At 37.8% G+C, this 27,963-nt stretch overlaps 1 protein-coding gene across 1 annotated transcript in view; it reads right to left on the bottom strand.

Annotated features, from left to right (window-relative positions):
* Positions 1-1,042: 1,042 nt before the first annotated feature.
* Positions 1,043-27,963, bottom strand: part of JAKMIP2 (janus kinase and microtubule interacting protein 2) — a 157,624-nt gene continuing 130,703 nt past the window's right edge. The window contains exons 17-21 of the mRNA XM_081305331.1: positions 25,712-25,780; positions 23,031-23,108; positions 20,905-21,108; positions 14,331-14,396; positions 1,043-1,491 (exon numbers count right to left, since the gene is read on the bottom strand). Of these exons, the coding sequence (XP_081161457.1) occupies positions 1,312-1,491; positions 14,331-14,396; positions 20,905-21,108; positions 23,031-23,108; positions 25,712-25,780 (597 nt within the window). The 3' untranslated portion in view covers positions 1,043-1,311. The remainder of the gene's footprint in view (positions 1,492-14,330; positions 14,397-20,904; positions 21,109-23,030; positions 23,109-25,711; positions 25,781-27,963) is intronic.

Below are 27,963 nucleotides of genomic sequence, written 5' to 3'. Positions count from 1 at the left end.
ATGCTGAACTCACATATGGAAAGATACATGTAGCATTTTGTTAAAAGAGTTTCTGGCTCCCTACACACATTCTTTATGCGTGGGAATTCTAACCCCACAAATAAAACCTTGACATTTTGAAAAATTGAGGTTATCTTGTTATCTATAGTAAATGAGGTGTAAAATTAACTTTTCAGGAACATGTAGTTACTCTCAGAGTTGAGTCCAAGACTCAGTAATGCATAACTTAGGAAAAATACTGGCCTTCTAATTGTCTCTGGTATAAAATGGCCTTATCAGCAACATAATGTTACCTCTCTATAGAAAAGTAGAGCCATCTTGTTGCTGCTAGCTGACCAGGAAGAAAAGTCATCACTCTAAATGACAAGAGGTCAAATTGCTCTAGGTATATCAGGAAATTTTAATATTCACATTTTGGTGGTAAACCCAACTGTTGGTAGAAGTTTACTTATCACCTCTATATGATGTTTTAATCCAAATCATATAGCATATTCATTGCAGGCATTTTTTAAACTGAAAACCAGCAATTATGGAAATGGAAGGATTCAGAGGTGTCTCTGGCCCATGTTCCCTATGGATGTTGGTGTTCTAAACAGAACTAAGTTAGGGAGCTTGCAATTTAGAGTATCATCTTCTTAATATGAATGAGATCAGTCTGTTGTTGGTGAAGGAGTGCAGATGTGAGAGAAGAATAAAGAAGCATCAAATCCACATTTACATCTCATGTTATATTCACCGGAGTCCTTTGACTTGGTTGCCAGTTTAGGTAGGGTCACTGAGATCCACTTCTGTCATCTGTCAATGCATTCCACCAGCTTCATCTTTTGCAGAAAATCAAAATGGAGAGTGCTTTTCTTCCCTTCACACTGCAGATGTCTCTGTTCCTGAGTTTAAAACAATCATAAAGACAGAAAAGCAAATCCCTGTAGTAAGAAACCAGACTTTTCAAATGAAACATTTTATTGTAAATAGCTCCTCATAGGTATTCCTCGTGCTTCATTCCCCACCCACCCTTATTTTTTGTTGTTGTTGTTGGTTTTGTTTTGATTTTTTAAAATTGTGTTTATTTTGAGGACTGGTATTTCCATGGGGTGTGGTGTTACATTAAAATGACCCCCCCTGCACAGCAGGGGTTGAATGTTTCATTGTAACTTTGGTTCCATGCCCAAGACACATCTTTGCTTGATCTGCTGAAACTGGTTTCACTGCTGATTTTTTTCTTTACACAATATATGTTTACAGTTCTTTTCTTCTGGTTTGACATATACATGTGTCATTAAATGCAGCATATATTGTAGATTTTCAACAGGGTCATGTAGGAACTGTCAAGTAAGAAACCTTGAATAATGGCTTTAAAGTACAAGTTGCAGTCTTGGCTACAGGGTACTTCTTAGCTTTTGATCTCCTTCGCACTGGTGTAAACAATTTTGCCATCTTTGAAGGTTTAGAAGCATTTGCCTTTCTGGGGTCTGTTCCTTGTTTTCGGTTATTCTGTAAAACAAAGGAAAAAATTATTTAATCACCGTTTTTTGTTAATGGCTGAATAAGAAAGACAAAAAAAAGTCTAGCACAAGTCAAGTTTGTTTTAATTCCCAGCATCCCCACCCATCCCACCAAAAAAAAAAAGTAAATGTGTAAATGTGTTTTTATAAAGATAAAAATATTTTCTTTACTATCTCTTTGGGCTAAATGCCTTTGTGCAAGTTAGATGACATCTCTAAGCTTAGTTACTTTAATTTTAAATGAGAAAATGAAAGTCTTTGTTTCAAAGTTTGTTGCAAAATAATGTATGTAATTAATGGTTCTTGTTTCATAGTAAGTGGCCTGAAATATTAGCTATTATCTTTATTGCCTTTTCCTCTGGAGTCTTCCAGGGCGGTATCTTAAAACTCAATTGTATCATCATGGCCCTGACATTAATTTAAGGTTATTTTAGAAGCAGTTCTCTATATGCCCTTCAGCCACTAGCTTTTTTTTTTTTTTTCAGAGTGGAAAGTAGAGGCTTTATTAAAGGACAGCAGAAAAGACTTCTCCCGGAGGAAGAAGGGGACCCAAGAGATGGAATCCCAAGCCACTAGCTTTTATGTCATGCTTTCTCCCAATAATTATAGCCATTGACAGGTAGTCTCCACCCTAAGGACTATTTGGAAGACTACCTGGGATCTGCCACAGGGTTTTCCCGGGTGGCCCCCAGATGTCTCTGAAAAGATGCCTTTCTGGAGTTATACCAATCAAGACTTTTACCCTATTCCTCCTTAGGTCCATGCGTCTGGGTTTTCCCTTGGATAGAATATCACCTAATGCTTCTTCTCCAATAAAAGCAGGAAATGGCAGAGGATGTGCGATCATGTGCTTGACCAAGGACAAGTTATATAAGCCCGCTAGACCTCAATTTCTTCATCTATAAAATGAAGATACTAATCAATAGAAAGATTTTATTATTGTCCCTGAAATGTTGACCAAGATCCTAAAGGGGGGAAAAGAAGGCACTTAGTACCCAAAGGACACTTTCAGGATACCATATATTAGCAAATTAAAGATTCATAGAACTTCCTGCTGGGAGGACAAGTCAGAAATATTTGGGATTTTTATTTGTAGATAGAGCCACTCTGCTCCCAAGACTGGGTTAGATTAGGATACAAGAGTTGAAGTTACAGAGAAGGAGTCGTGGAAAGGAGTGCAGTGGCTGGGGACAGCCACCCTGAGGGAGGGGGGGCATAAGGTGTTAAAAGGCATAATGAGACTTGGGCTGGGTGCAAGAAGAGACTCGCTTTCTTTGGTGCAAACACAGACTTGTTTCTCTTGTTTTTCTGAGTGAAGACCTGGAAAGAGACGACAGGGCAAAGATGGAGGAAATCGTGTAGTTGTCTTCTAGTCTATTCAACTAAAGACTGCCTCCCCAGCTGGGAGCTGTGGGTTGTACCAACAATAATATGGGAGCCAAATGGCAGTGGAAGAGGTTGGGTGGAATAGTGGGACTACTGCAGGGGCATGCCTCCTTCCAAAGAACTCACACATCTCCCAGGATGATCAGCCTTTCTTGCCTCTCAGAGGAAAGACCTCAAGACCTGGTTAACAAGGTCAGTGAATTGATCCAGGGGCAGGATGCCTTTCCTTTTCCTTCCCTGGAAAAGGGCAGAACTTTGAAGGTGGAGCCATGCCTCTTAGAGCAAACCAGGAACCTACTCTCCACAGGGTATCCAACTTATAACTCAGGTAGGATAAGGGAGAAAATGAGGCTGAGACTGAATTTTTAAACTGGACAAGACTTTTGACTGAAAAGGTAGGGAAGCACCTTGGGATCTAATTAAAGAAAGAAAGAGGGAAATAGGAAAGAACCTAAGAAAACAGACTGAGTTCATATTTGCACACTACTGTAATGACAGCCTTAAACAACTAATTGCAAATATAATAATCTCTTAATCCCTGGTTTAAAAAAAAGAGAACTGATCTAAACATTCATACAAAAGACCTTTAAGGGATATATGTTTGTTTGTGTATCTGTATACATAAAAACTATACAACACAAAAGGCTTTTACTTGCAAATTTTCAATTTATATTTCAATAGAGATTATACCCTATTTTGTGTCAAAGCTTGTAAAGGTAATTTCTGCTTTTTACAATTGAGGTAAATAAAACCTATCATTTGAGCAAACACATGTTGTTTTTAAAAACCAATGAATGTATACGAATTCTCCCATAATGTTACATTTCTGTAAATTGACATTGACAGGTAGTCTCCACCCTAAGGACTATTTGGAAGACTGTAAAAGGAAATATTAAATTTATAGTAAAGTCAGATTTGAATAAATCTGAACTTCTGAATAGCTGCAGTTATCCAGATCACAATAGGGGTCATAGGGATTCTGTCACCCAGGTTGCTTAATTGTGCTGAGCTGTACTTTCTTTCTCTGTGAAACAGCAATTGCAGCTATCATTTCTGAAACTGTACAACAGGCCATCAGACGTGAAGTCAATGACTACAGCATGTCACTCTGATTTGGGACTCTAGTATGTGGAAGGGCTCTATCGTCCAATCAGCTACACATTGCAAAACCTAAGAGCCATCATCACATTTTTCACTCCTTCAACACTCATATTCAATTTATCATATTGTACAGTGTTTTCAGTAAATGGAAACTGCTTTCATTATGTACATTTAAAGATGAGGAAATTGACGCTAAGGATTGTTAAGTAATTGGCTGATGAGAATCTTGTTGGGAAAAGCAAATAATAATGTTGAATGGAGCCTAATTGAAGCCAGGGGATGGAGGCAACCCTGATTGTCCATCGAGATGGGAAGGACAAATGGATGGTGTTTGATGTTGGTGTGGGAAATGTGGTCTAGGTAGATGGAACGCACATTTTAAAAGGCATGAGATAAGGCAGCATGGTGGCGCATGCCTGTAATCCCAGTGGCTTGGGAGGCTGATGCAGGAGGATGGCGAGTTCAAAGTCAGCCTCAGCAATTTAGCGAGGCCCTAGGCAACTCAGCAAGATCCTGCCTGTAAATAAAATATAAAAATGAACTGGGAATGTGGCTCAGTAGTTAAGCGCCCCTGGGTTCAATTCCCAGTGCCAAAAAAAAAAAAAAAGGCATTAAAATTGTAAAATTTTACATTGTAAAATGTAAAATTAGATTTGGGTTTAAAAATCTCACCCTCAGTGCTGTGCGGGGAGTATCAATAGAGAAGCAGTGAGGGGCTGGGGATGTGGCTCAAGCGCTAGTGCGCTTGCCTGGCATGCGTGCGGCCCGGATTCTATCCTCAGCACCACATACAAACAAAGATATTGTGCCCGCTGAAAAATTTAAAAAAAAAAAATTAAAATTCTCTCTCTCTCTCTAAAAAAAAAAAAAAAATAGAGAAGCAGTGAGCCCAGTTAGGCTATTCCAGCTGTGGCAGAGGGGGAGAATGCTTCTAGTTGTGTATTCTTTGCTTTGTCAAGATTGAGTCAAAATAGAGTGCTTGGTATGTCTTAAAAAACTTGGACATTATATACAAAAATAGTGATGCTATTACTTGCTAAATTTGGCAGGGTGTGTGTGTGTGTGTGTGTGTGTGTGTGTGTACTGGGTTTTGAGCCTAGGGCCTTGTGCATGCTAATAACTTGCTGCATCACTGAACTATATACCCCACAGCTGCTAATTTTTTTTTTTTTATATCAGGAAATTAATATTGGGAAGAACTATGGTTTGAATGTTCATGCTCTCTTCAAATCCATGTTGAAATTTAATCCCTAAGCGACAGGGCCTTTAGGAGATGGATGCTCTCATGGATAGTAGTAGTGCCTTGTGAACAGGCTGGAGGAAGCTAGCCAGCCACCTCTGTCCTCCTGTCCCCTCCACCATGTCAACACAGCCACAGGGTGCCACCCTGGAAGCACGGAGTGGGCCCTCAGCAGACCTTGAACTTACCAATGCTTCCATCTTGGACTGCCCAGCCTCCAGAACTGGCACAAACAAATTTGTATTATTTATTAATTTCCTAAACTCAGGATTTTGTTATTGTGGTACAAACAGAGCAAGACAGTAAAGTATAATCTATTTTGCAGGGTTGTTATGAATATTAAATAAAGTAGTGGATATTAAATTAATTTAAAACTATAAACCAAGATATCGTCTTCTTTTTCATAATATCATTACTACTATTTTTAAAAGCATTTAGTGATTATTGACTATGTGCTAGGCACTGTCTAGGTGTTTGTGATATATATTTATGTACAACGAGGGAGAGAGACATTAAAAATTATATATCCATATTTTCAAATTTATATATATACATACACACATACATACATATATGTACACATACATATGTGTATATGTGAATCCATCCAAATTGTATGTAAAACTTGGCCAGAACAGCCATCAAGAGTGACATCTCTGAGCTGAGATCAGAAGAATGAGTGAGCAAGGTTTACTGGGTGAAGTAGGGGAAAATATTTGTGCACTAGACAGTTTGAGCAAATTCTGCTGGAGGCAGGAGGGAGTGTGGCTCATCAAGGAAAAATGGAGCAACAGGAAGCCTGAGAAACTGTCTGTAGTAAGACCACTGCTGCACGTATTAGGGAACCAGTACTTGATTCTAACACTGGGGCTTTCCTTGAATAAGTGTAAAATTAGATTTGGGATTGAAAACCTCACTCTCACTGCTGTGTTAGGAATATCAACAGAGAAGCAATGAGCCAAGTTAGACTATTCCAGCTGTGGCAGAGGGGGAGAATGCATCTAGTTGCTTTGTTTATGAATTCTTTAAGTCAGTCTCCCAATGATATATAAAGAACAAATTCATGATGCTATTTTATTATTACAGTACTACACTATTGATGGCTCTATTCTCACATGTCACAAATCTGCTTTCAAGTTCATTTACCCAGGTATTTACTCAATCATCCATCTTCTGTTCTGTCAACTTCAATTTTATGCACCACCTAGTATATATCAGGCATGTTGTAGCTAACGAAATTACAAAAGCAAATATAGCTTAAATCCTTCTCTATGTCTATTGAGTCCAATTTCTGAGACAGAAGTGGAAATAATTTTAGTATGGCCAGATGAAAGCCAATGGATATATTTACATAAAGAAAGGAATGATTAACTGGCATATGGTGATTCATCTTATAAATTTTACTAATGTAAAAACAATAAGAAACAAAATTCTTCTATTTTAAACAACAAATACAATAGAAATTCCATATGATCGTTTGTTTTCCACAGGCCACTTGTAAATTTGGTGCAAGGGGATTGAAAAATATAAATGTTTTTAAAAAGTGACATTTGCATATTTTAAGGTGATTTGTAACCATTTAACTGTAGTGCAGCTATTTTTATAATATAGCATTTAAAGTTTTTTTTAACATTAGAAGACTAAGATAGTTATAAGTGTTTTTTTATATGTCAAACTAAGAATATTAATCTGATAAATTCAATAATTTGTGGTTGACACTGAAGAAGTGTCATTAGAAATGATCTAGGCTAGGGTATGTAGCTAAGATGACACTATCGCCTGTTGTCTGGTCAGGTGTTGTCCTATTCACTAATCCATTCCTGTTCATAAGAGTGGATTCTCTCTCCATTGGTTCACTGCAACCTGGATATGACTAACCCAGAGACAGCTATCTTTCTACTCCTCTCATTTTTATCTTCCTTTTTCTCCTAGTGTAACTGTCCAACATGGAAAAGTTAGTGATTGCTATGTCTTGAGTGTGTCCCCCCAAAATCATGTATTGGAAAATCAACAATGAGGTTGCATTACTTCTCAATGCAATAGTGTTGGGATGTGGGGCCTATGAGAGGTGTGAGGCCACGAGGGTGGAGTGAATGGATTAGACATTAGAACTCTGGATTTCTTAGCCTTCCAATTTGGGAACTTTCACTTGAGGACTTGTAGGACTTTCTGACCTTCGACCTTGGACTGAGATTCATACCATTGGCTTTCTTGGTTCTCTGGCCTTCTGACTTGTGTTGAGCCACACAAATGGCTTCTCTAGTTCACCAGCTGACAGATGACCCATCATGGGAGTTAGCTTCCATAGTTATATGAGTCAACTCCCTTAATAGAGCCCACTTATCCTATTCTATTCTATTCATTTTTTGTTTCTGGAATAATATGACTTATACAATGGTACACTAGCTCTTTGGAATAAAAAGAATGCTTGGACAGATGATACCTCTGGAATGACCTGTTTAAGGTAAAAATTCTCATGTAATCCAGACATCTGAGTTATTCAGTTCTCAGGCACTGAGAGCAGTGCAGGTGCCTTCTGGGGAGATTTTAGTAGCTTCCATATCATCACTGAAAACAATGGCTTAGATAATTGCTAAAAGAAAAGAAGTATTGGTCACTTCATTTTAAGGAAGGAATAAATTTATACATAAGTTAGTCTTGGGTTTCGGAGCAGAGGATAAATAATTTATTTATTAATTTTTTATTTATTATTATTCATTAAAACCATTTTATGGTTATTTTCAGTATACTTGTATGACCTGCTAACAATTCAAGCACTTTTCTTCTTTACTTCTTCCTATCTCTTTCTTGCCTGCTTTGGAGACATAAGTAGCATTAATCAGATTAATCAGTTTTCAGTTATAAATTCATACTACTTTACATTAATTAAATCCAGATTATTTACCAATAAAAGAGGTGATAAAAAGGCAATTTCGTATTTGTATTTAGGCAATAAACTATCTGGAAATACTAGAAATTATTATTTCCAGTGTTTATATTTGCAAATTCAATAAATTTGATAGCTAACTTTCTAATGATAATAGCTGAGAGTTGTTGATTTTTTAACTTTGTCAGGCAATGTGATAAGTGTTTTATATGCATAACCTCATTCAGTTCTCTCAACATCATGCTACAGACAACATAATCACGTTATGGAAGAGGAAACCTAATAATAAATTGCTTACCATCACATAGCTGATCAATGGCAGAACTCAAACATATTGACTTCAAAGCTGTATACTCTACACTACTGACCCATTTTCTTGCATATATTTTATACAGATCAGATCCATTATCACATTCATTTACTTTATTATAATAATTATATTATTTGTCATCATAACATCATTTAACAGTTACTGAGTTTTAATTATGTGCTATGGAAGAAAACAAATCAAATTTTGCACATTGTTTAAGGAATTACACAGAACAGAAAAGAGATACAGAGATAAGCACATCAGAATTTCAAAAGCCAACAGCTAAGTTGTACTAAGGAAACAGGAGACAATGCTTCTGACTGCTGACACATGTGAACATAAATGCCCTCTCCTTTGGAAGTTGAAATTAGACTCTGGAGTGAGTTATCTGGATACAAGTTCCAGTTCTGCCAATTGCAGATCTATGGTCTTGGGAAAGTTACATGCAACTGTAAAATGGGAATAAAAGCAATACTCACCACCTAGGGGGTTTGGTGAGAATTAAATGCATCTAATGCTCAGAACATCTCCTAACACATGACAGCATAGCCATTATTGATATCAATATTGAAACTTTGTGGTTTTGTAGCTAGTACCTATCCACTCCTATAGAACCTTGCCCCTTTTTCTATTTAGGTATTATCTTTCACTTTAAGACTCAGACTTCCTCTTTGTGTACTGCAAGACTCTCATCCTTCTCACCAGACAAAGGACAGTTGTCGGACTAAAAAGAAAATCTTTTGGAAGAAGAAATAAAGCCAGAGAGGTGGCTATAAGAGGACATGCTTCACTCTCCTTGTATCAGGTCATGCTATAAAGCCCTCTTCCTTGTTTGCTTCACCAGTAGGTAACAGAATTGATTCTTATGGAGGGAGAAAGGGCCTCTCTTCCATTTTTCAACTTGTTAGAAAAGAACACTAAATGACCTGGGTTCTAGGAAGGATCTTTATATAGTAATAACTTCTTAGGATAATCAAAGCTGACATGCACCATGGTAAATGGATTTAGAATAGCAGCTAGAATTTCTTCCTTTTTAACCATGGTATTAAGATTTGTGGCTTCCATACCTGGCTGGACAGCAGAATCACCTGTTACACTGGTTAAATGCAGATCAATCCTTGCTTTTCACTTTTTACCCTCTTTCTCAACTCCATTTTCAGTGACCTGATTCATTGAGTCTGCAGTAGGGCTTTGGAATCTGATATTTTTAAGCATTGGAAATCACTGGCTAGGATTACTCATGCATGTGTTCATGAGATATGGACTTGGTAATGGCAAGTCCCATTTTTTCTTCCTAAATTGACATTGAAATGTAATTTATTTAAAACAAGATCTAATGTCACTTAATAGTCTATTTCATTGAAGTCCCATGACGAGGGCTAGAAAAGGGTTAAAAAAAATAGTAGTCATGGGCTGGGGTTATGGCTCAGTGATAAAGTGTTCACCTAGCATATGTGAGGCTCTGTGTTTGAACCTTAGCACCACATAAAGATAAATAAAGGTATTGTGTCAATTTAAGACTAATATATATATAATATATATTATATATACACATATATAATATATATTATATATACACATATATAATATATACATACATATATACACACACATATATATATCTAGTCATTATTGGATTGTTAAATTCTCAAAATCAGCATTTTTGTTCTTTCTCTCTCTCTCTCTCTCTCTCTCTCTCTCTCCTTTTTTTTTTTTTTTTTTGCAGGAGTTGGGGGTGGTATTGGGGACTAGGGACTGAACCCAGGGGTGCTTCTTAACCATTGAGCCACACTCTCAGCCTTTAAAAAAATGAGACAGGGTCTCGCTGAATTGTCTAGAGCCTCACTTAGTTTCTGAGACTTGCCATCCTCCTGTCTCAGCCTCCTGAGTTGCTGAGATTACTGATGTGTATCACCATGCCTGGCAGAATTGGCAGTTTCAAGCTGGACGAAATACTAAAGCCACAGTCCTATTTCTTCACCCTATAGATACAGAAGCAACTCTTTCCATTTAATGGGAGATTGCTATGAGAACACCATGATCTAAAGGCACTGTGACTTCTCAAAGAAATATAGATAACTGGAAAAAATTCTTAATTCCCACTAATAACCCTTAATTCCCACTTCATAACCCTTCTATGTCTTTAATAGTCATCAAAATGGATTGGATATGTTTCTCATTTTTTGGCTAAACAAACCAAGGGCATTTGTTCTTAAAAAAACATAGCAGAATAACTATTTGCAGCACCGTTCTTATCAGATAGCACTTAAAACCACATTTTGAGAATTAAATGGAATCTTACCTTTAAGAGGCACCTTGACATCAAGGCCATAGAATAAAGGCAAGAGAGAAGAACAAGAATAGAAACAGAAACTGCAGAAGAAAAAGAAGACGATTATGTAAATCTGAATTTCTGTAGAGCCATTTAGGTAGTACAAAACCTAAGTATTTCCACATTGCTCAGGTCTTCCCATTTCTCATGTGCACAAGTACCTGTTTGTTTCAAAAATTCACACCTTTCATTTATCTATTGGCAAAGCAATGCCAGAGTTTAATGCTGATTCATATAATTTAGAATTGCATGAGGTCTTCTAGATATTTGGTTTAAGCCTCCAATTTTATAGATGTGTAAAACAAGAATAATAAATCAATAGTTCAATTTCACACAAGTTTGTGCCACAGTGAAGGCTAGAACCTAGATATCCCGAGTCCTACAGTATCTTTATCTTCTATGTATGGGAGAATATTTCAAAAACATAAAATATGATCAGAATATACATGTAACGACACATTAAACTATCATTGTCTGGTTGATGGGATAGGTTTAGAATCAAGGTGCAGCAGAGAGAATATTAATATGTAGGGTAAACATATGATCAATTATACACAGTGGAATACTTCTAAGAGGGAAATGGGCTGTTATTAGTAATTACATTGGGGCAATAGGAAATTCCTGGGTATGTGTGGGTATAGTGTATACACCTCCTATTGGTATGAAATATGCTCCTGTATTAATGGGCATGTTAGATAATGAATGTGTGATGTTCCCACTATTGTGCCTCTCGTATAGACTGTTTCTTAATGGACTCACGATTATTAAATAAAGTCTGACTTATCTCTCTTTACTGAGGACTTTCACTAGAAAAGCAAATAATTGGATGAACAAACACAGACTGTGTGGCACTGGAGTACAACCAACTGTAGGCTAATTATAAAAGGTCATAGGTTAGGTGAGTTTTAAAACATTTTGATTTCCTTGGTAATGTACTTATTACTGAGTCCATAAGCCTTTTGCTCAATTATCCCATACAGAAAATATCCTGTTGGTTCCAGCATATTTGATTAAGGGTCAGATATAGGCTTCTCATAGTGTACATACTATTTGCATATTCCCTTTACTGTTGTTGCTTATAAGGTTCTGGCTTCACTGTGGCTAAACTGTATAATCAAGTTATAAATATGGTGCTCATGGTCATGTATTAGTGACTATTCCATAATTTTGAAAAGCAGAAATTTTATCCATTAGAAAAAATCCTGGAAGATACACCCACAGCAGGGAAAGCTAGAGATGGAGAGAAACAGCAGGCTTCCCACAATTACTATGAGAAGGTCTGACATCAGAGCTACTTCTCTGGTCATAAGCAGATGTCTGCACTTAATCTGTGATGAAATTCTTGGTCCCTGCAGTATGGTGAACAGATCATGGCACTTGGAATCAGTCACACACCCTGACTTCTGGTCTTGATTTCCCATAGATTAGTTACATAATCTTGGGCAAGTTATTAATCTCTTTGATCCATTGTTTTATTATCTACATAAAAAGGGACCAGGACATCTGCTGTGTCTGTCTCATAGAGTAATTATGAGGATCATATGAGATGACGACTTTGGAAATGCTTTGGACTATGCTTTGGACATAGTTGAGGTAATTTTGTAAGGTGTGCTGATATCACCTGATTTATACTAACTGTGTGCATGGCAATGGGCCTCAAATAAGGGATTCCAAGTACTCTCAGTAGGTGATCTAATAGTCCAAGGGAAAGAATGGAGAGTATCTCTGACATAAATGCTGTTTAGACTTTCGGAGAGTGTGTGAGAGTGAAGCAAACTGAATAGAAGGTTCAATATAAATCTCATCTTTCATTCATCTCTCTAATCAGAAACAACTGGGATGTTTTTGAAGTGGCTTAGCTTACCATCTCATGTGCAGTATGTGGCTTTGATAACTACAGTCCTTATTTTCTGTTAGGAAGTTAATGAATGTTTAGGAAGTTCATAAATAAAGTGAAATGTATTGAGCAAAAGGGTTGGGAACATTTTCACATTATGTTCTTACAATGAACAAAATCTTAATTCCTTTTTCCCCAAAATTTCTATGGGATTTATTTAGAGAGGGGCTAGGGTGGTGACATTGATAGATATAGTTCCCTTTCCACTTTTCTAAACCTCAGCTAAATGGAGACTGAATGGCATCATCAAGTTTTGGGGGCAGAACTGCCTTAACATCAACTTTCTCCTTGAGCCATACCCAGCAAGTTTATGAATGAGCAAAGCATGGCCAAGGGCTGGCCGCTTGAAAATGTATGAATGGACAATGTTAGATATGTCTTTGACCCCAGGGAAGCTGGGAGTAACAATACCTTCTGTGGGTCTTCCTACTAGTCACTGGGAGATTAAAGATGGTTCTTGGTTTACCTCTGCCATTGCAGAACTATACAGACCACTTTTGAAAAGGGAAATTTGAATTTAAAATTTTATGTGTACTCTAGGAGTAGAAATTTCTTTTTAATTATACTTTTAAATTTGATTGATAATTTTCTTAGTATTTCCTAATTTTCACATGTGACCTTGTTACTCATGGGACCTATGAGAAGTGAGCAGAAATGTTGGCATTCCTATTTTCTAGGAATGGCTTAGACATAAGGAGTGCGGTCATTCACTCAAGGTCAAAAGAGCTCCTGAAGAAGCTCCTGTTTAAGAATCTGGTGCTTGGTGGCCTGACCACTGCAATCCACTCTTTCCCCATGACCTCACTAAATAAGGATAGCTATAAAAGCAATGTGAGATTAATCAAATCTTGACAATTATCTCAGGAATGGCTGATGGTTTACTATTTTACTCTTATGTGTCCATGGAACAAGCTGAAAAATAGCCATATGCTTTTTAAATACAGGGTTTTAGGTAGCTACTTCCATTCAGTAAGACTGGGATGCTAGAGAAAACCTTGTTGCTGTCCTTTTTGTATTTCTCCGGGGGACTCTCCTGGTATTTTGGGGAGGACAGGTTTTACTATGCAAGACTGTTAAACTCACAGCATCCCTTCCTGAGCCTCAGCCTTTCTCCCAACACACAATCATTTCCAAGTGACCTCTTTCAGAATCCCTATGTTTTGCTCCCCCCAAACATTGATTGACTTGGAAGAAACATTTTCTTTTTCAGATCTCAGAGAAAGTGATAAGAGGCATAGTTATCATGTGTCAGCCTAAGATTCCGAACTCACGGTTGAAGTAAAACTGTAGCACAAGGATGAAAGGGCTTTTAATGAATAATAATGGGAAAGATTTTTTTAAGGTGCTAAAAATATTTTCAAAAGAAAGAGTGGAGTAACGAAATTCAGAAAAAAGTTTGGGAAAGGAAATGAAAACAAGAAACAAAAACAGAAAACACAGAAAAGAATAAGAACCAACACACAATGCGAAAATGTCAAGGGTGGGTGACTGGTACCCCAGCCTCTGCTGGAACCCTGGGCCTAACTGCAGGTGAGTCCTACATTTTCTGTATCTGCACCTACCTATGCCAAGTCCACAGTAACTGAGAAGAGAGAGGGAGGACACGTGGAGCAAAATCAATACTACTCTCATTAAATAAATAAAGGATAAAAAAGATATTGAACTTGACGCATACCTTTTCTTCTAAGTCCTTTATCTGTCTTTTCTGAATGTCTGTTTTATCTTCTAAGTCACGGATTCTCTGAAGAAAGGAAAAAAATTAAAAGGAAAACATTGGTAGGTGTTAAGTCATACAGAAAAATTGTTCACCAAACCAAAATTCAAACCATTCTATCAAAACATTTACATTTGTATTGTAGCTAGAAATATCACATAGAGTTTTTTTTTATGTGTGTGTGTGTGTGTGTGTGTGTGTACATACAAGATTGTTTACACCAGGCTTATGGTGAAAAATTGTCATTGGTTATATTAAAAATATTTCCCAACTGTTATGGTTTGGGTCTCAGTTGCTTACCAGAGGCCAGTGCACCAAAGGTGTGGTCCTCAGTGGCAGTGTTGGGAGGTGGTGGAACATCTATTTAGGAGGTGGGGACTAGTGTAAGGAAAGTCACTGGGGGCATGTCCTCCAAGGCAGTTGCCACTGGGGGTGTGCCCTTACAGGAGATATTGGGACTCCAGCCCCTTTCTCTCTGTTTGCTTTCAGGCTGCCAGGAGGTGAGCAGATTTGTTCCACCACAGACTCCCCACTGTGATGCACAGACTCACAATGCATCCAAAAGAAACCAGAGCCAACCACTGAACTGAAACCTCTGAAACATGAGCCAAAATAAACCTTTTCCTTTAAGTTGATTTTCTCAAGTATATTGTCACAGTGACTGGAAGCTGACTAACACACCAGCCCTTTACACTTGGCCTATTCTTGCAGATCCCTTCCCAGGGGAGAGGAATAGATCCCACCAGCTGACTTTGGGCTTGGCCATGAGAATTGTTTTGACTAGGGCATTGTGAGTTGGTGTGATATTCAGGAATACCACATCCTTGTAGATCGAGCAATATGTTCTAGAACTAGTGAACAAGAAAAAAAAAAAAGGTGTGTTATAAAACATTTGGATTGAGATTTTTGGAGGTTTGTTAGCACAGTGAAAATGGCAAAAGCTCTTTTGTCTAAATATAAATAATCCCATTGCTTTTTTATTAAACCTTTCTTTTCAACCTTATTTTAACTGCTTCAGGGTGGAATTTTTTTTTTTAATAAAACAGGTTTGGTTAATACTCAACAAGCATGGATTATGCTTCAAAATAAGTTCTCAGAAAGGTAGTGATAAACTGAGAGATAAATAAATCATAACAAAAATATTACAAGGAACCATAAAGACAAAAAAACCTCTGGGACTCTTTGAACTTACCTGGTTAACTAGGTAATAAAATACCTCTAATTTCAATAGTACAGATTAAATATCAACATTACATGCACAACTATTTACAAGTAAAAATGTCTTCACGATTACACCTGGCAACCTGACATGTTCATGCACACAAGCGTGCTGTGCAGGCTTATTACGGCATCCTCTGTCTGGAACAACTGGGAAACAAGAGAACTAAAGCCTAAGAAGACGACAGTGGTAGCCAAATGCAGTGACAATATATGAAGAGAGGTTTTTATAATGCAAGTGAGGAGAAAAAAGGGAAGCTAAGGCAAAGGGTACTTGAACTTGGAAATTAGATCTCTATAAAACAGTAGCTCTAAAGTGGGGCTGATTATTTCCCCTACCCTGGAGGGACATTTGGAAGTGTCTGAACAGTTTTTTAAAAAGCTAGTATGCTTATTTTAACATGTATAATTCAGTGGTTCATGACTTTATGCACCATCACCACTATCTAACTGGACATTTTTTATTGTCATAATTGAAGGTGTGTACAATTAGCATCTTGAAGGTAGAAGCCAGGAAGGCTACTAAATATCCTACTAATGTGATACACAGGACAGCCCTACCCCTCCCCAATAAAGAGTAAAGAATTATCTGGTCCAAACTGTCAATAGTGCTGAGACTGAGAAGCCCTGCTTTACAAGTAAGGCCCTAAGATTTGTGCAGGAGGGGCTGGTGTGTTTTGCTTAGAGTTGAGACCATCAAGGGGGGTCTTGAAATGATGTGGGCAATGAATGCTAGAGAAGGAGATGGGACTGCAATGTTGCTGGTTTGTATATATGTGTGATGTGTGTGCTGGTGTGCGTCTCATGATGCTGCTATGCTCCAAAGCCATGCAGTAAAAGAGGATATTTGTTACACATTTCCACCTTGAGTGTGCAAGTAATTCCTTGGCATGTGCCCTGGGTGGGGAGGCAAGTATGATACCAAGAAAATCATGAATATGTGAGATTACTGAAGTACTGGTTCAGCCATCAACTCTGTGCTTGCTGGACACATCTTTCCATGTTTAAGACTATGCTGGATTTAGTGGAGAAGATAGGCAACCATTAGACCCTGATCTCAAAGAGCTATTAGATCCAGATGGGAAGACAAAATTTAAAACACAGGAATTAGAAAAATTATGTGGAAAAGTAAACAGTGGCCAAAATGATGTATAACTCCATCACCAATCTCCAATTCCTGATACAGTGCTTGGCATGGGGGAGCTTCCCCGCATAGTGGTCAAGTGAAACTACTGAGCTACTTTTCTGACCAAGGCTTCATTTATTTTTGTTCTCATCCCCTTGCCATCCGACCCAACAGGAAACCTTTTTGGGCCCAAACAGATCCCTTTTATACCTTCTTCTTTTACCTCTGCTGCTACCAAGTACACCATCTAGTCACTGCCGTGCCCCTCAGGATGGTGTGAGAGCTCACTACCAGCCCTTCCTGCCTGTCTCTCATCCATCAACGGCAGCCACGTGAACTCTGAAAATGTGAAAATGACCAAGCAGTCCCATGAGTTTAAGAAACTGAAGAAAGGGAATAAGAAAAAGTTTGCTGCCTTGTGCTCAGAACAAAATCCAGACGCTGGCAAGGCCCTACAGGATCTGGCCTTTTCTTATCTCTCAAACTTGACCTATAAACCGTCCCCTGACTGTGGGGGTGCTCCAGCCACACTGGCCTTTTCTCAGTTCCTTGAATGTTATAAAATGATTCCCACCCCAGAGACCTGGCCCTTGTTGTTCTTATCTCCTGAGACATTTTGTCAAGATCTTGGGGTGGCAGTTTTCCTGGGTTTTAGATATCTTTTGAGAGGCTTGCTCTGACCAGTGGTCTAAAGCAGCCCATCCTGCTTCCACGCTCTTGTGCACATTCATGTGCACTGTACAATCTTCTTCATAGCACTTATCACCACTCTTAGAAATTGCCTTGGCCACTGCTCATTTGTGTGTGGCTTTGTCCGTTTCCAGCTATAAGGCAGATGAGATTAGTGACCCTGATGTCTTTATTCATCATCATATTCCCAGCACCTGGTGCCCAGCAGGCCCCAATATTAAATAGGTGTATAACAGGGTATTTTTTTTGTTTTGTTTTTTGTAACGGGGGTAGAACCCAGGGACACTCTGTCACTAAGTTACTTCCCCAGTCCTTTTTTTTTTTTTTTTTTTTTTTTTTTTTTTAAGAGACAGCATCTTGCTAACATGCACAGACTGGCCTCAAACTTGTGATTCTCTTGCCTCAGCCTACTGAGTCACTGGAATTACAGATGGGCACCACTGTGCCCAGCAATGAAATGTAGATTTTCTTCTGCAATGTGTGGTCCATCTTGTTCATTAGGAAAAGGACCCTGAAGGAGGTGGATGATTAAGTGGAACTGGAAAAATGGTAATGACTGGCTAAATGCAGTGACAACAGAAGGATATTATGGGGTCAACAATCATGCAAAGGCTTGGAGGTAGAAAATCAAGGTCCAAATGATACTAGAAAGTTTTGCATGAGTAGTGGAAAATATGCCCTGGAAATAGTCTTAAGTCAGGTTTTGGAGAGAGGGGCAGCTGGTTGATAAAGGTCCTGAAAAGATCTGCACAAGACTTGATCAATGGAAAATTGAGACCATGGGGACTTTAGGGCAAGAACGAACCATGAGGAAAGGTAACAAGAACCTGTGGTGGAGATGGGTGTGGTGGTACATGCCTGTAATCCCAGTGGCACGGCATGGGGTGAGGTGGGGGAGTCAAGGAGGAAGATTACAAGTTCAAAGTCAGCCTCAGCAACTTAGCAAAAGCCTAAGAAAATTAGTAAGACCCTGTCTCAAAATAAAAAATAAAAAGGGCTAGGGAAGGTGGCTCAGTGGTTAAGTGCCCCTGGGTTCAATCACTGAGCCAAAAAAGAAGCTGTGGTGTTATGCACAGTAGACTGAAAAGAAGACAGCAGGAAGCCTTCCCATAACAAGGTCCCCATGGCACTGCAGGTGCTTTAAAAATGCCACTTATCAAGTAATGTCATAACTGTCTCCTAAATTTTGTAAAGGTAGGATCTACGGTGAATTCTCTATCATGCACAGTATCTGGCACTAGGAAATACATTTAAATGTTTGAATCAATGCATTGATGATAGAACCGGGTTACTTCAGAAAACATTTGGAACATCTGAAAGCTGTAGCAGTAATGGCTATAATAATAGGTGTGAACAAAATGGACCAGCCTCAAAAACATTTAGTGGGGAATGCCAGCTGGATGCAGGGGTTCTTTAATTGTTGGGGGCAAAGGACAGAAGGTTTCCAGCATAGGTGATTTGAGATAAAGTCATTCTGCTGACCAGCAGAGGCATATGGAGAGAAAAGAGGGAAGGTTATAAGAACAAGGATGCATAGTTGAATTTACTCTGACACATTTAAACAGATATGTCTAACAAATGGTTAGTGATATGCTCCACATTTAGACTGTATTACATAATTATATATGACAAATCCTGACCAATATTTTCTGAAGTAACTCCCAGAAATAAGCTACTATTTAAAAGGAAAGAAAAATAAGAAATAACTGGTAAAGGCATGTCCTAATGAACGACTGTTTGGGAGATGGAAAATGTCAATGTAACTCTCTGAAGCTAAGAAATATAATGTGCCTATTAGCTCAGGCTGGGTCAATTAAATAAATGCTGTTCTTTCAGGAGTGAAGTACCTCAGCTAACTGGTTGAGGAGAGACTCAAATGGGAAAACAGTTTTTTTTTAATCATAAATTTAGATATCGATTAGTTCATTCAAAAATAAACATTTCTGTGGTTCTAAAACATAACTCTCAATTTGCTAAAATCAATTAAATGTCATTTTTGCCTAAGAAATTTGTGCAGAGGACACTTTTATCCCTTGATAGAAAAAAAAAATGAATGCATGGAGTAACGCAAAGGGTGCCACAGAGTCCCATTATTAAAGGCTTTAGAATTTGCATGGGTCAAAATCCAGGCCTTTGTGATGGGCTCAGACAGAGAGTCAATAGAACCACACATGTTTGTCTCTGGGACAAAGTACTTCAGACTTCCTTGCTAACTTGGGTAAATAGCTTCTAAGGGCCTGCAAAGATCCTGGCTGCTTCTGAAGACTGCCAATTCCAAGTTCCCACCAACTGTTCTTATTGGTGCCATATTATAATCTCAATTCTTTTTTCACTTACCTCCATCACTGATAGCCACATGATTTCAATTCCTATATATACTATCTGGCTTTTAGACCAGTTTCTTGTTACAATACTGAATACTACAGCCTGGCATTTTCAATTCTGGAATTCTTACTGAATCTGCTTTTTTGGCCAGGGCCTTATCCCTCATATGTCAAGATCAAACATGAATGAAGAATTAGAGTTAAGAATTTTAGTTGGAAATTAGTCCAGGATGCCTATTTTGAGTATTGATTGATTGATTGATTGGTCTGGGGATTGAACCCAGGGGCACTTTACCACTAAGTTATATCCTCAGTCCTTTTTGATTTTTTTTTTTTTTTTTTACTTTGAGGTAGGATCTTGCTAAATTTCCAAGGCTGGCCTTGAACTTGTGATAGTCCAGCCTCTGCCTCCCACACTGTTGGGATTACAGGTGTGTACCACCACACCAGGTCCTATTTTAAGTCTTGCTGGTTTAGATGAATATGAGCCACAGATGATTTAATCTACATAGTACAGTACTGAACAATGGTTACACACACTGGTCTTGGGATCAGGCAGACCTGGGTTGTAATCCTAGCTCTGTTACTTACTCTCTGTCTGATCTTGGGCAAACTGCTATCTGTGTGATTTTTGTCTCCAAATTGGGATAATAAGAATACTTACCTTGTGGGCTATTGTGAAGATTAAATAAAATGGTTTAAGTAAATCCTTTAGTTTAGTTCCTGACATACATCAAATGGCAGTCAGTATAGAGTAGCTTCAGGTTTTGTTGTTGCTGCTGTTTGTTCTGGGAATAAAGAGAAGCCCTGTTCTTTTTCACCCTGCTCAGATTAATTTTTAGGCTCAGTTATGGACTAGGATAAGTAATAGGAGAAAAGCAGTATTTCTGCCCTGGAAAGACAGTGTTCTTTCTGCTCCAAGAGATTCAAAGGATATTTCATGACAAAGTAATTCTAAAAATGATAGCAGTATGCAGTGCTTCTGAAATACCAATTTTCTGAAGACAGAATTATTACAAACTGCCATCCTGTATTGAGTGATGGTAGAAAATAATATTTATTTTAGTGTCTAAAAATCTCCTGAGCTTCTCCGTACTTATACTCAACACCATGTGCTTCATACTAAGTCCCACTTGCTTAGTACTGGTCTACACGGATGTAGGGACTCGGTCCTCACCTGGTGGGCTTGTTGTAAGAGTTCCATTCTCTCCTGGAGAATCTGACAGTCATACTCTCTGCTCTTCCTCAGCATTTGCCGCCGTAACTTTTCTACTGCCGTCCTCAGCTCCTCTTGCTGTTTTTCACTTAATAATTCACCAAACTTGATAACAGTTTCTTGCTGCAGAGCATTGTACAAAGTAGCTTCTAGTTCCTGGATTCTCTGGCAAATAGAATTAGAAAGGTCTAACTTTGGAATGGAGCATTTATGTGTGATGAGGGAATGTACAGGTGTGGGTGGATATGCACATGGAGGGATGCCTGAGTCTCCCTGGATCCTGGTGATAGAAGACATTTCAAAGTTTCTCCAGCCCAACTACCCTTCTGGATATTCCTCCTATGAGGGAAGACCACCTGTGAACTGCTCTAGTGGCAGAGATTCATTCATTCTCAGTCTTAGGATCTTGACCATTTCATATACTTTTCATTTTTAGAAAGCCCTTTGTTAAAATAGCCATACCTCCCTCTATTCTCAAGTATAGCTGAGAATAGGCTTATTCTCTCATTTAAAAGCCCTTTAGAAATTTAAAAGCATCTATCATGGTGGCCATTCTTTTAGAATTAAGTGATCTAAGGTGGAACAAAATATTTGAAATTGAAGATATGTTTCATCCACAAAATGCTGCCTTTCTTTCACACAACAATTCTCTGTACTTGAAGATGGTTCGATGGTCTCCATGTTTTTTTTTTCCTTGAAACAAAAATTGGGGAATATGATTCAAATATGGCTTAGATTCTTGGAATTGGTCTGTTTGTAATACACTGAGATTTATGGTAGCTCTAGTGCTAACATTTCTCTGTGAATCCTTGCTTTGAGAGATAAAAAGATTCTACTGTCTCTTACAGCTCAGGGTTTGTACTTGTATTTTTATACTCTTCAGATACAGTTGCCAAAAATCTATAATTGTATCTCCTGTGATTTTTGACAGGAGTAACTGAGCATGTCCTGATGGGGATATTTTCCTAGCTCTTAGCCTTGACTAAGCATATCTGTCTTTGAAAAGTTAAATATGGTTTTCTAAATGAGGACTCAATATTTTTGGGAATCACATACATACCCAGCTCAATTTTAGTATGTATAGGTAAAAAGAGACAAGGGTGAAAGGGTAGGAAGGGAGGGGGAAAAAAAAAAAAAAACACTTGCTTCTTCGTTCTCTAAGTAGTAACCAATTGTCATTCTCTTCTTTTTCTTTCAAACAATGCCAGAGTCTCTTATTCATTTTGGAGAGGGAAGACTAATTCATTTTTGTTATAATAAGGGGCTAAGTGTATCACTCTTCCCCCAAAGTGACTCAGTCTGCTTCCAGGAGAGCATTATAAAAACCTCTGTTAGCAGCTTCTTGAAATAGTCCTCTGGTTTGTTCTTTTTCTTTTGATTTATTACTATGAATTAATGGGGGCAGGGCACGAGGAGAAAGGAAATATGAGTTGGAGTCCAATATTAGCAATCCTGCAATATGAATTGATGGAGAAGAAATCAAACATGAGTCTCTATCAGCATATCTGTGGGGGAGGAAAAGGCAGAGTCCACTTCCCGACATAGCCTTATTGCTGTGCCTGGATTAGGGTAGCTAAGAACACAGCATCTAAAGCCAGACCTATACAATACCCACTGACTGGCCTAGGAAAGTTTTGTTTTACTCTCAAGACTTTCCTTATATGTAACATAGCAATAGTGATATCCATGTCTTACTAGGTTATTATAAGAAATAAATTAATTAAAAATATGCATAACAAACATTAAAAACATTATTACTCTACCACTAGATTAGACTCCCAAATGTCTAGGTTGCTTAAATAAAATTTCTTTTTCATCTAAACTGCCATCCAATGTGTCTCAATGTTATTTAACAACCTAAATTTAATTTTTAAAAAATGAAATATACTTATCTAACATTTAAGAACACTATAAAAGAAGAGAGTGAGGATGTTCTTGTTCTAAAATTAGAACCAGAAACCAGTAAGTATATGGCCTGTACATTGTGGTCTGCTCAAATACACAGCATGACCAATTAAGTAGGATCCCTGACTCCATAGCGTACAATTGTAAATTCTCTGGATGGCTCCATTGCTTGCTGTACTTACCATATATGCTTGGTCGAGAGCTTGTTTTCTGTAGTCTAGTTCTTCTTCCAGATAGCCTTTTATTTTGCAGAATTGTTCCTATAATAACGGCCACATTGTTAAAGAAAAAGAGTCAGCTTATTTAAATAGAAAGTGGTATATAAATCACACTGATTAATGTTTTCACGAATTCCAATGAAACAACAAATCACTGGTATTTGTAGAATCAGAGACTTTTGTTAGGGAAAGAGTCTAATGTTCACAGTCTCACACAGGGAATATGAAAATCAATAGACTGAGGTATAAAAGACATAATGAAAAATCCACATGGAATGCTCCAAGATTTTTATTGGAGACAATGTGATTAAGCACAGATTTTGACAAGCTATGTGTTAAATAATAAGTCCATTTGTGTAAATATGGTCGGGTCTGCATCCAGATTCAACCAAATGCAGAGTGAAACTACTCGAAAAATTGTACATCTGTACACGTAGAAACTGTTTCTCTTATTATTTCCTATAAAAATACAGTATAAAAACTAATATGCAGCATTTACATTGTATTAGGTTATAACAGATAATCTAGACATGAGGTCAAGGATTAAGATGATGTATGCCAGCTATATGCAAATACCGTGCAATTTTATATAAGCAACTTGTCCATCTATGAATTTTGATTCAGCAGGGGGTCCTGGAACCAAAGTCCTATGAACACAAAGGGAAAACTCTATATCGTGATAGTATATGTTCTTAAGAATATTGTGAAATTTGTATGATAAACAAATTTAACTTACTGAAATTTGTCTGTGTACAATTAGCAAACTCAGACACAAATAACATTGTGGTGGGGTGGGCAGTTGTGCCTATGCTGCCCCTTGATGAGCAGGTGTCTGCCCTTGCCTCAGACCTGCTGTGAGCTAGAGACAGCACTGAAGCTTCCTCCCTTGCTCCCAGTTCCAATGGGCTTCTCATATCCTGGACATTGTGCCATTAGGATTTAAAACTGCATCTTTGTGTACAGCATAGTCACAAGTGAAAGTCAATTATTTATTTGGGTGCTTAATTGAAGGGATAGGGACCTTTTCCTGTTCTGGGGAAGCCTCAGTGGTGCAGGACTTTGAGACAACATGAAGCAATTTCGCTGTTGACTTTCTTGATCACCTCTGGGTTCCACTGCCTACAGCCAGCTGATACAGGCTGATTGCTTCATTAGTAACTGTGCATTTCAAGAGCTTTCAAGGGTAATTTTGAACATAGACATTTCTTGTTATATGTGTTGACTATAGAGTCTATTCCTTTTGGTAACTTTACATAGAGCATAAGTAAATGATTTATATGCTGTAAAAATACAAGTTGTTTTAATTCTCTGATAGGAATACACTATATGTTTTTTAATGATAATGAGACTATTTATGAATTCTGTCATAAAATTTTATACATTGCTGTAGGTTAATAATAACCAATTCTGACACTTGGGAATTTAATTTTTAAAATCATACTGTACTACACATAAAATTTACCATTGTAACCATTTTTAAATGTTCAGTTCAGAGTTGAGAAGCATATTCATATTGTTATGCAACTAATGTGCAAACATTTTTCATCTTGCAAAACTGAAACTAGTCTCATTAAATACCTTTCTATTTTTTCTTCCTCTCAATCTTTGGTAACAATCTCTCTCTCTCTCTCTCTCTCTCTCTCTCTCTCTCTCTCTCTCTCTCTCTTTCTCTCTTTACAAATCAAATAGTGATTTTGTTATTTTTACTTATTTTTTAATTGGTGCATGATGACTAGACATAATAGTAGGATTCATGGTCACATATTTGTACATGCACCTAAAATAATTTGAATTTCATTCTTTCTATGTGTTTGACTACTCTGGTTACTCACATGAGTGGGATTATACAGTACTTGTCTTTTTGTGACTAGTTGATTTCATTGAACACAGTGTCATCAAAGTTCATCTACACTGTAGCTTATGTTAGATTTTCTTCCCTTTTAAGGCTGACTTATATTAGAAATATGCCATATTTTGTTATACAGTCACCCATCAATGGACATTTTGATAACTTCCACCTTTTGACTATTGTTAATAATGTCACCATGACTATGAGTGCACAAATCTCCCAGACCCTACTTTTAATTCGTGTGTGTGTGTGTGTGTGTGTGTGTGTGTGTGTGTCCAGGAGTGATATTGCTGGATTGTATGATAATTCTGTTTTGAATTTTTTTGGGTAACCACCATACTGTTTTCCAGAGGGGCTGCACCTTTCCCAATAGGAATCTGATTTCTCCATATTTTTTTCCAACACTTGTTGATTTCTATTTTTTTTTAAATAATAATCATCCAAATAGATGTGAAGTGGCTTGGGAATTTAAGTCATCACACTTTCAGTCACCATTTCTATAATTTTTACTTGATAATTCTATGCAGCAAAGAAATTAGCCTAAAAAAGAAAACACCTTATTCAATTTTCTGCAGCTTTAGTTTTGTAAATATCACCAAAATACGTAAACTGCTCTTTTTGGAGAATATAACTTGAAATTGTTGAATACTTCTCAAATTTTATTCCATAGTTTGTATGCAAACAGGGAAATTACAAACTTCCATCAGTGCTGGATCAAACCAAAGAGGCAACTTTCATTTTCCATTTGCCTTATAAATGTTTGCTAATTTTCATGGTACTTTGTCTTTGCACTCACCATGTCACTTTCCAATTCCATCATTTTCTGGTGTAGGGCGGCCTCTGCTCCTTCAATCTGCTGGATCCACTAGGGATTAACAAGACAAAACATCTGATATGACTGAGTGATCTGGCATGCACCTTGCAGGCTGTTAATGGGCTCCTCATTCCTCAGTCTCCCCACTTTAGATCTTAGCAGGCTGAGAACTCTAGTGAAAACTTAATGCATTTTCTTTTCTCTTGGTTCAGATACAAGGCTAGAGTCTTCCCTGTGTGTTTAATTCAACAAATGCCTTCACTGACATCTGTCTTTCGTCAGGCACTATGCTTAGTGCTAGGGCTGCAATGGTGAACAAGACCAACCAGGCTGTTGCTCCCACTGGAGGACACCTTGGGAGGCTCTCCTGGAAGTGGCAATTGCACTGAGGTCTAAAGTAAGAGTGAAAGATACCTGGGGGGATATTTGCAAAGGAAATCCCCAGCAGAAAGGACACTATATCCAGGTTGGAGGAAGGATAATAAGTAATAGTGATTTTTTAGTAGGAAAAACTGATTAGAGCAAAGTGATAACGAATTATTTTTAAGTGGAGGCATTTCTAATAAATAACATATAAAGGACTTATCTTCCTAGTGTTCAGAACATATAATTCTGTTATATGGTATTGATGTTAGCATTGAAAAACACCCTGAATGATTTTAAACTATGACTAATACAGTGTGAGCGTACCACGTATATGGTTTATTATAATGGGTCTCTATCAAGTTAACCAACAGCTGATGTGTTAGAAAGGCAACTGGGCTTAATGGTTAAGTGTGTGGACTCTGCAGGGAGACTACCCTAGCTTTCTAGTTTTTCATGTCTGTGTGGTGTTAAAAGCTAACCTGACCTCTCTGTTTCAAGTTTCTTATCTATATAGTGGGTTAATAGTAATGTGAAGGTTAAAGAAAGAATCCACACGAAGCACTATTCATCAAGTGCTGCATTTACTCGTGTTCTTCTCCACCAGGTACATTATGTGGTACACAGAGCACTTCAGCATAGTAGAGCCTTAGTGTTTACAGACAGACATCATGTTCAGCCACCGTTTGGTGGTGTTTCTTGCCCTATAGGCTGGAAAGATACTCTCCACGTCCTTTGTACATACATATGGCTTCTTCTTGAAAAAATTTCAAAGCCACAGTTTATTTTATACTGTTGAGTTTTACTAAAATATTTCTTTTTGCTTATGGCTCATTTGTCATAGAGAAGCAAGTTCATTTTTTAAATCAGGTTTTTGAGAGTACTGTGAATCTTTAATTATGAGCTTTAGCATAGATCCTTATGTTGAGTCCTGCCCCTTACAATTCTGTGCAATCCAGGATAAGTTACTGAATACTCTCAGTCTTGGTTTCCTCATGCATAAAGTGAAAATAGAGACATCTGTAGACTGGTTGTGAGAAACAATGAGATAACATATGTACAGTGTTTACTGCAGTACCTGGTCTGCGTTCTCTCATGTAAACTCACTATTAGTATATTTTAATTTTAAAGATAGAACTTCCATATAGTACAATGCTATTCAAATTCATGGTTTCAGAAAACTCAAGGCTGACATTCAGAAATGCTTGGGAGTAGAATCTTATCTGTGAGTCTCCCAAAGTAGGAAGTGACTTTGAATCTGTGAAATGCAAAGATCTGCTCCAAAAAGCAGTTGCATCGAGTATGAGCACTTTAGGGCAGATTATGTCTTATTTATCTGGTTCCTCAGTTTCTAACCCAGTGCTCAGCTCATAGCCATCACTCAGTGTTTGTTCAACTGAACCCCACAGACACCTGACTTGCAAAGGAGGTAAGTAGAGGCATGCACCAATTCACCATAGTGCTAATAACTCAGCTCCCATCTGCTAGACAAGGTCTATTGCCTGCTTTTAATATGATGCCTGATGAGGAGTTTGATCAACATTAAGATTATGGAGTTTGGGTCTTGACTCTGACTCTAATCAACTTCTAGCTGTGTGACTTTGTACAGTCACACAGAAGAAGACCTACCTTCTCTGTGCTTCAGATTCTCTTTGTAATATTGAGATGATAATAATGCTTAGAGTCAACAGTTAATGCTCAAAAGAGACACAGTGCAAGTGTTCATTGTGATTGAATGTACTTTGCACTACACTCACACAGGGCATCAATGGATTTAGATTGTTGAATTTAAATAAATATGAAGCACACAAGGTCATTTTTCTTTTCATCTCTCTAGTCTATACCTTTCATAGAATTACCCCCATTTTCTT

The sequence above is a fragment of the Spermophilus citellus genome (genome assembly GCF_964194105.1).
Source record: "Spermophilus citellus genome assembly, chromosome: 1".
In the NCBI taxonomy this organism is placed as follows: domain Eukaryota; kingdom Metazoa; phylum Chordata; class Mammalia; order Rodentia; family Sciuridae; genus Spermophilus; species Spermophilus citellus.
Note: the sequence above shows the minus strand (reverse complement) of the source record. Positions and strands in the feature narration are given on the sequence as shown.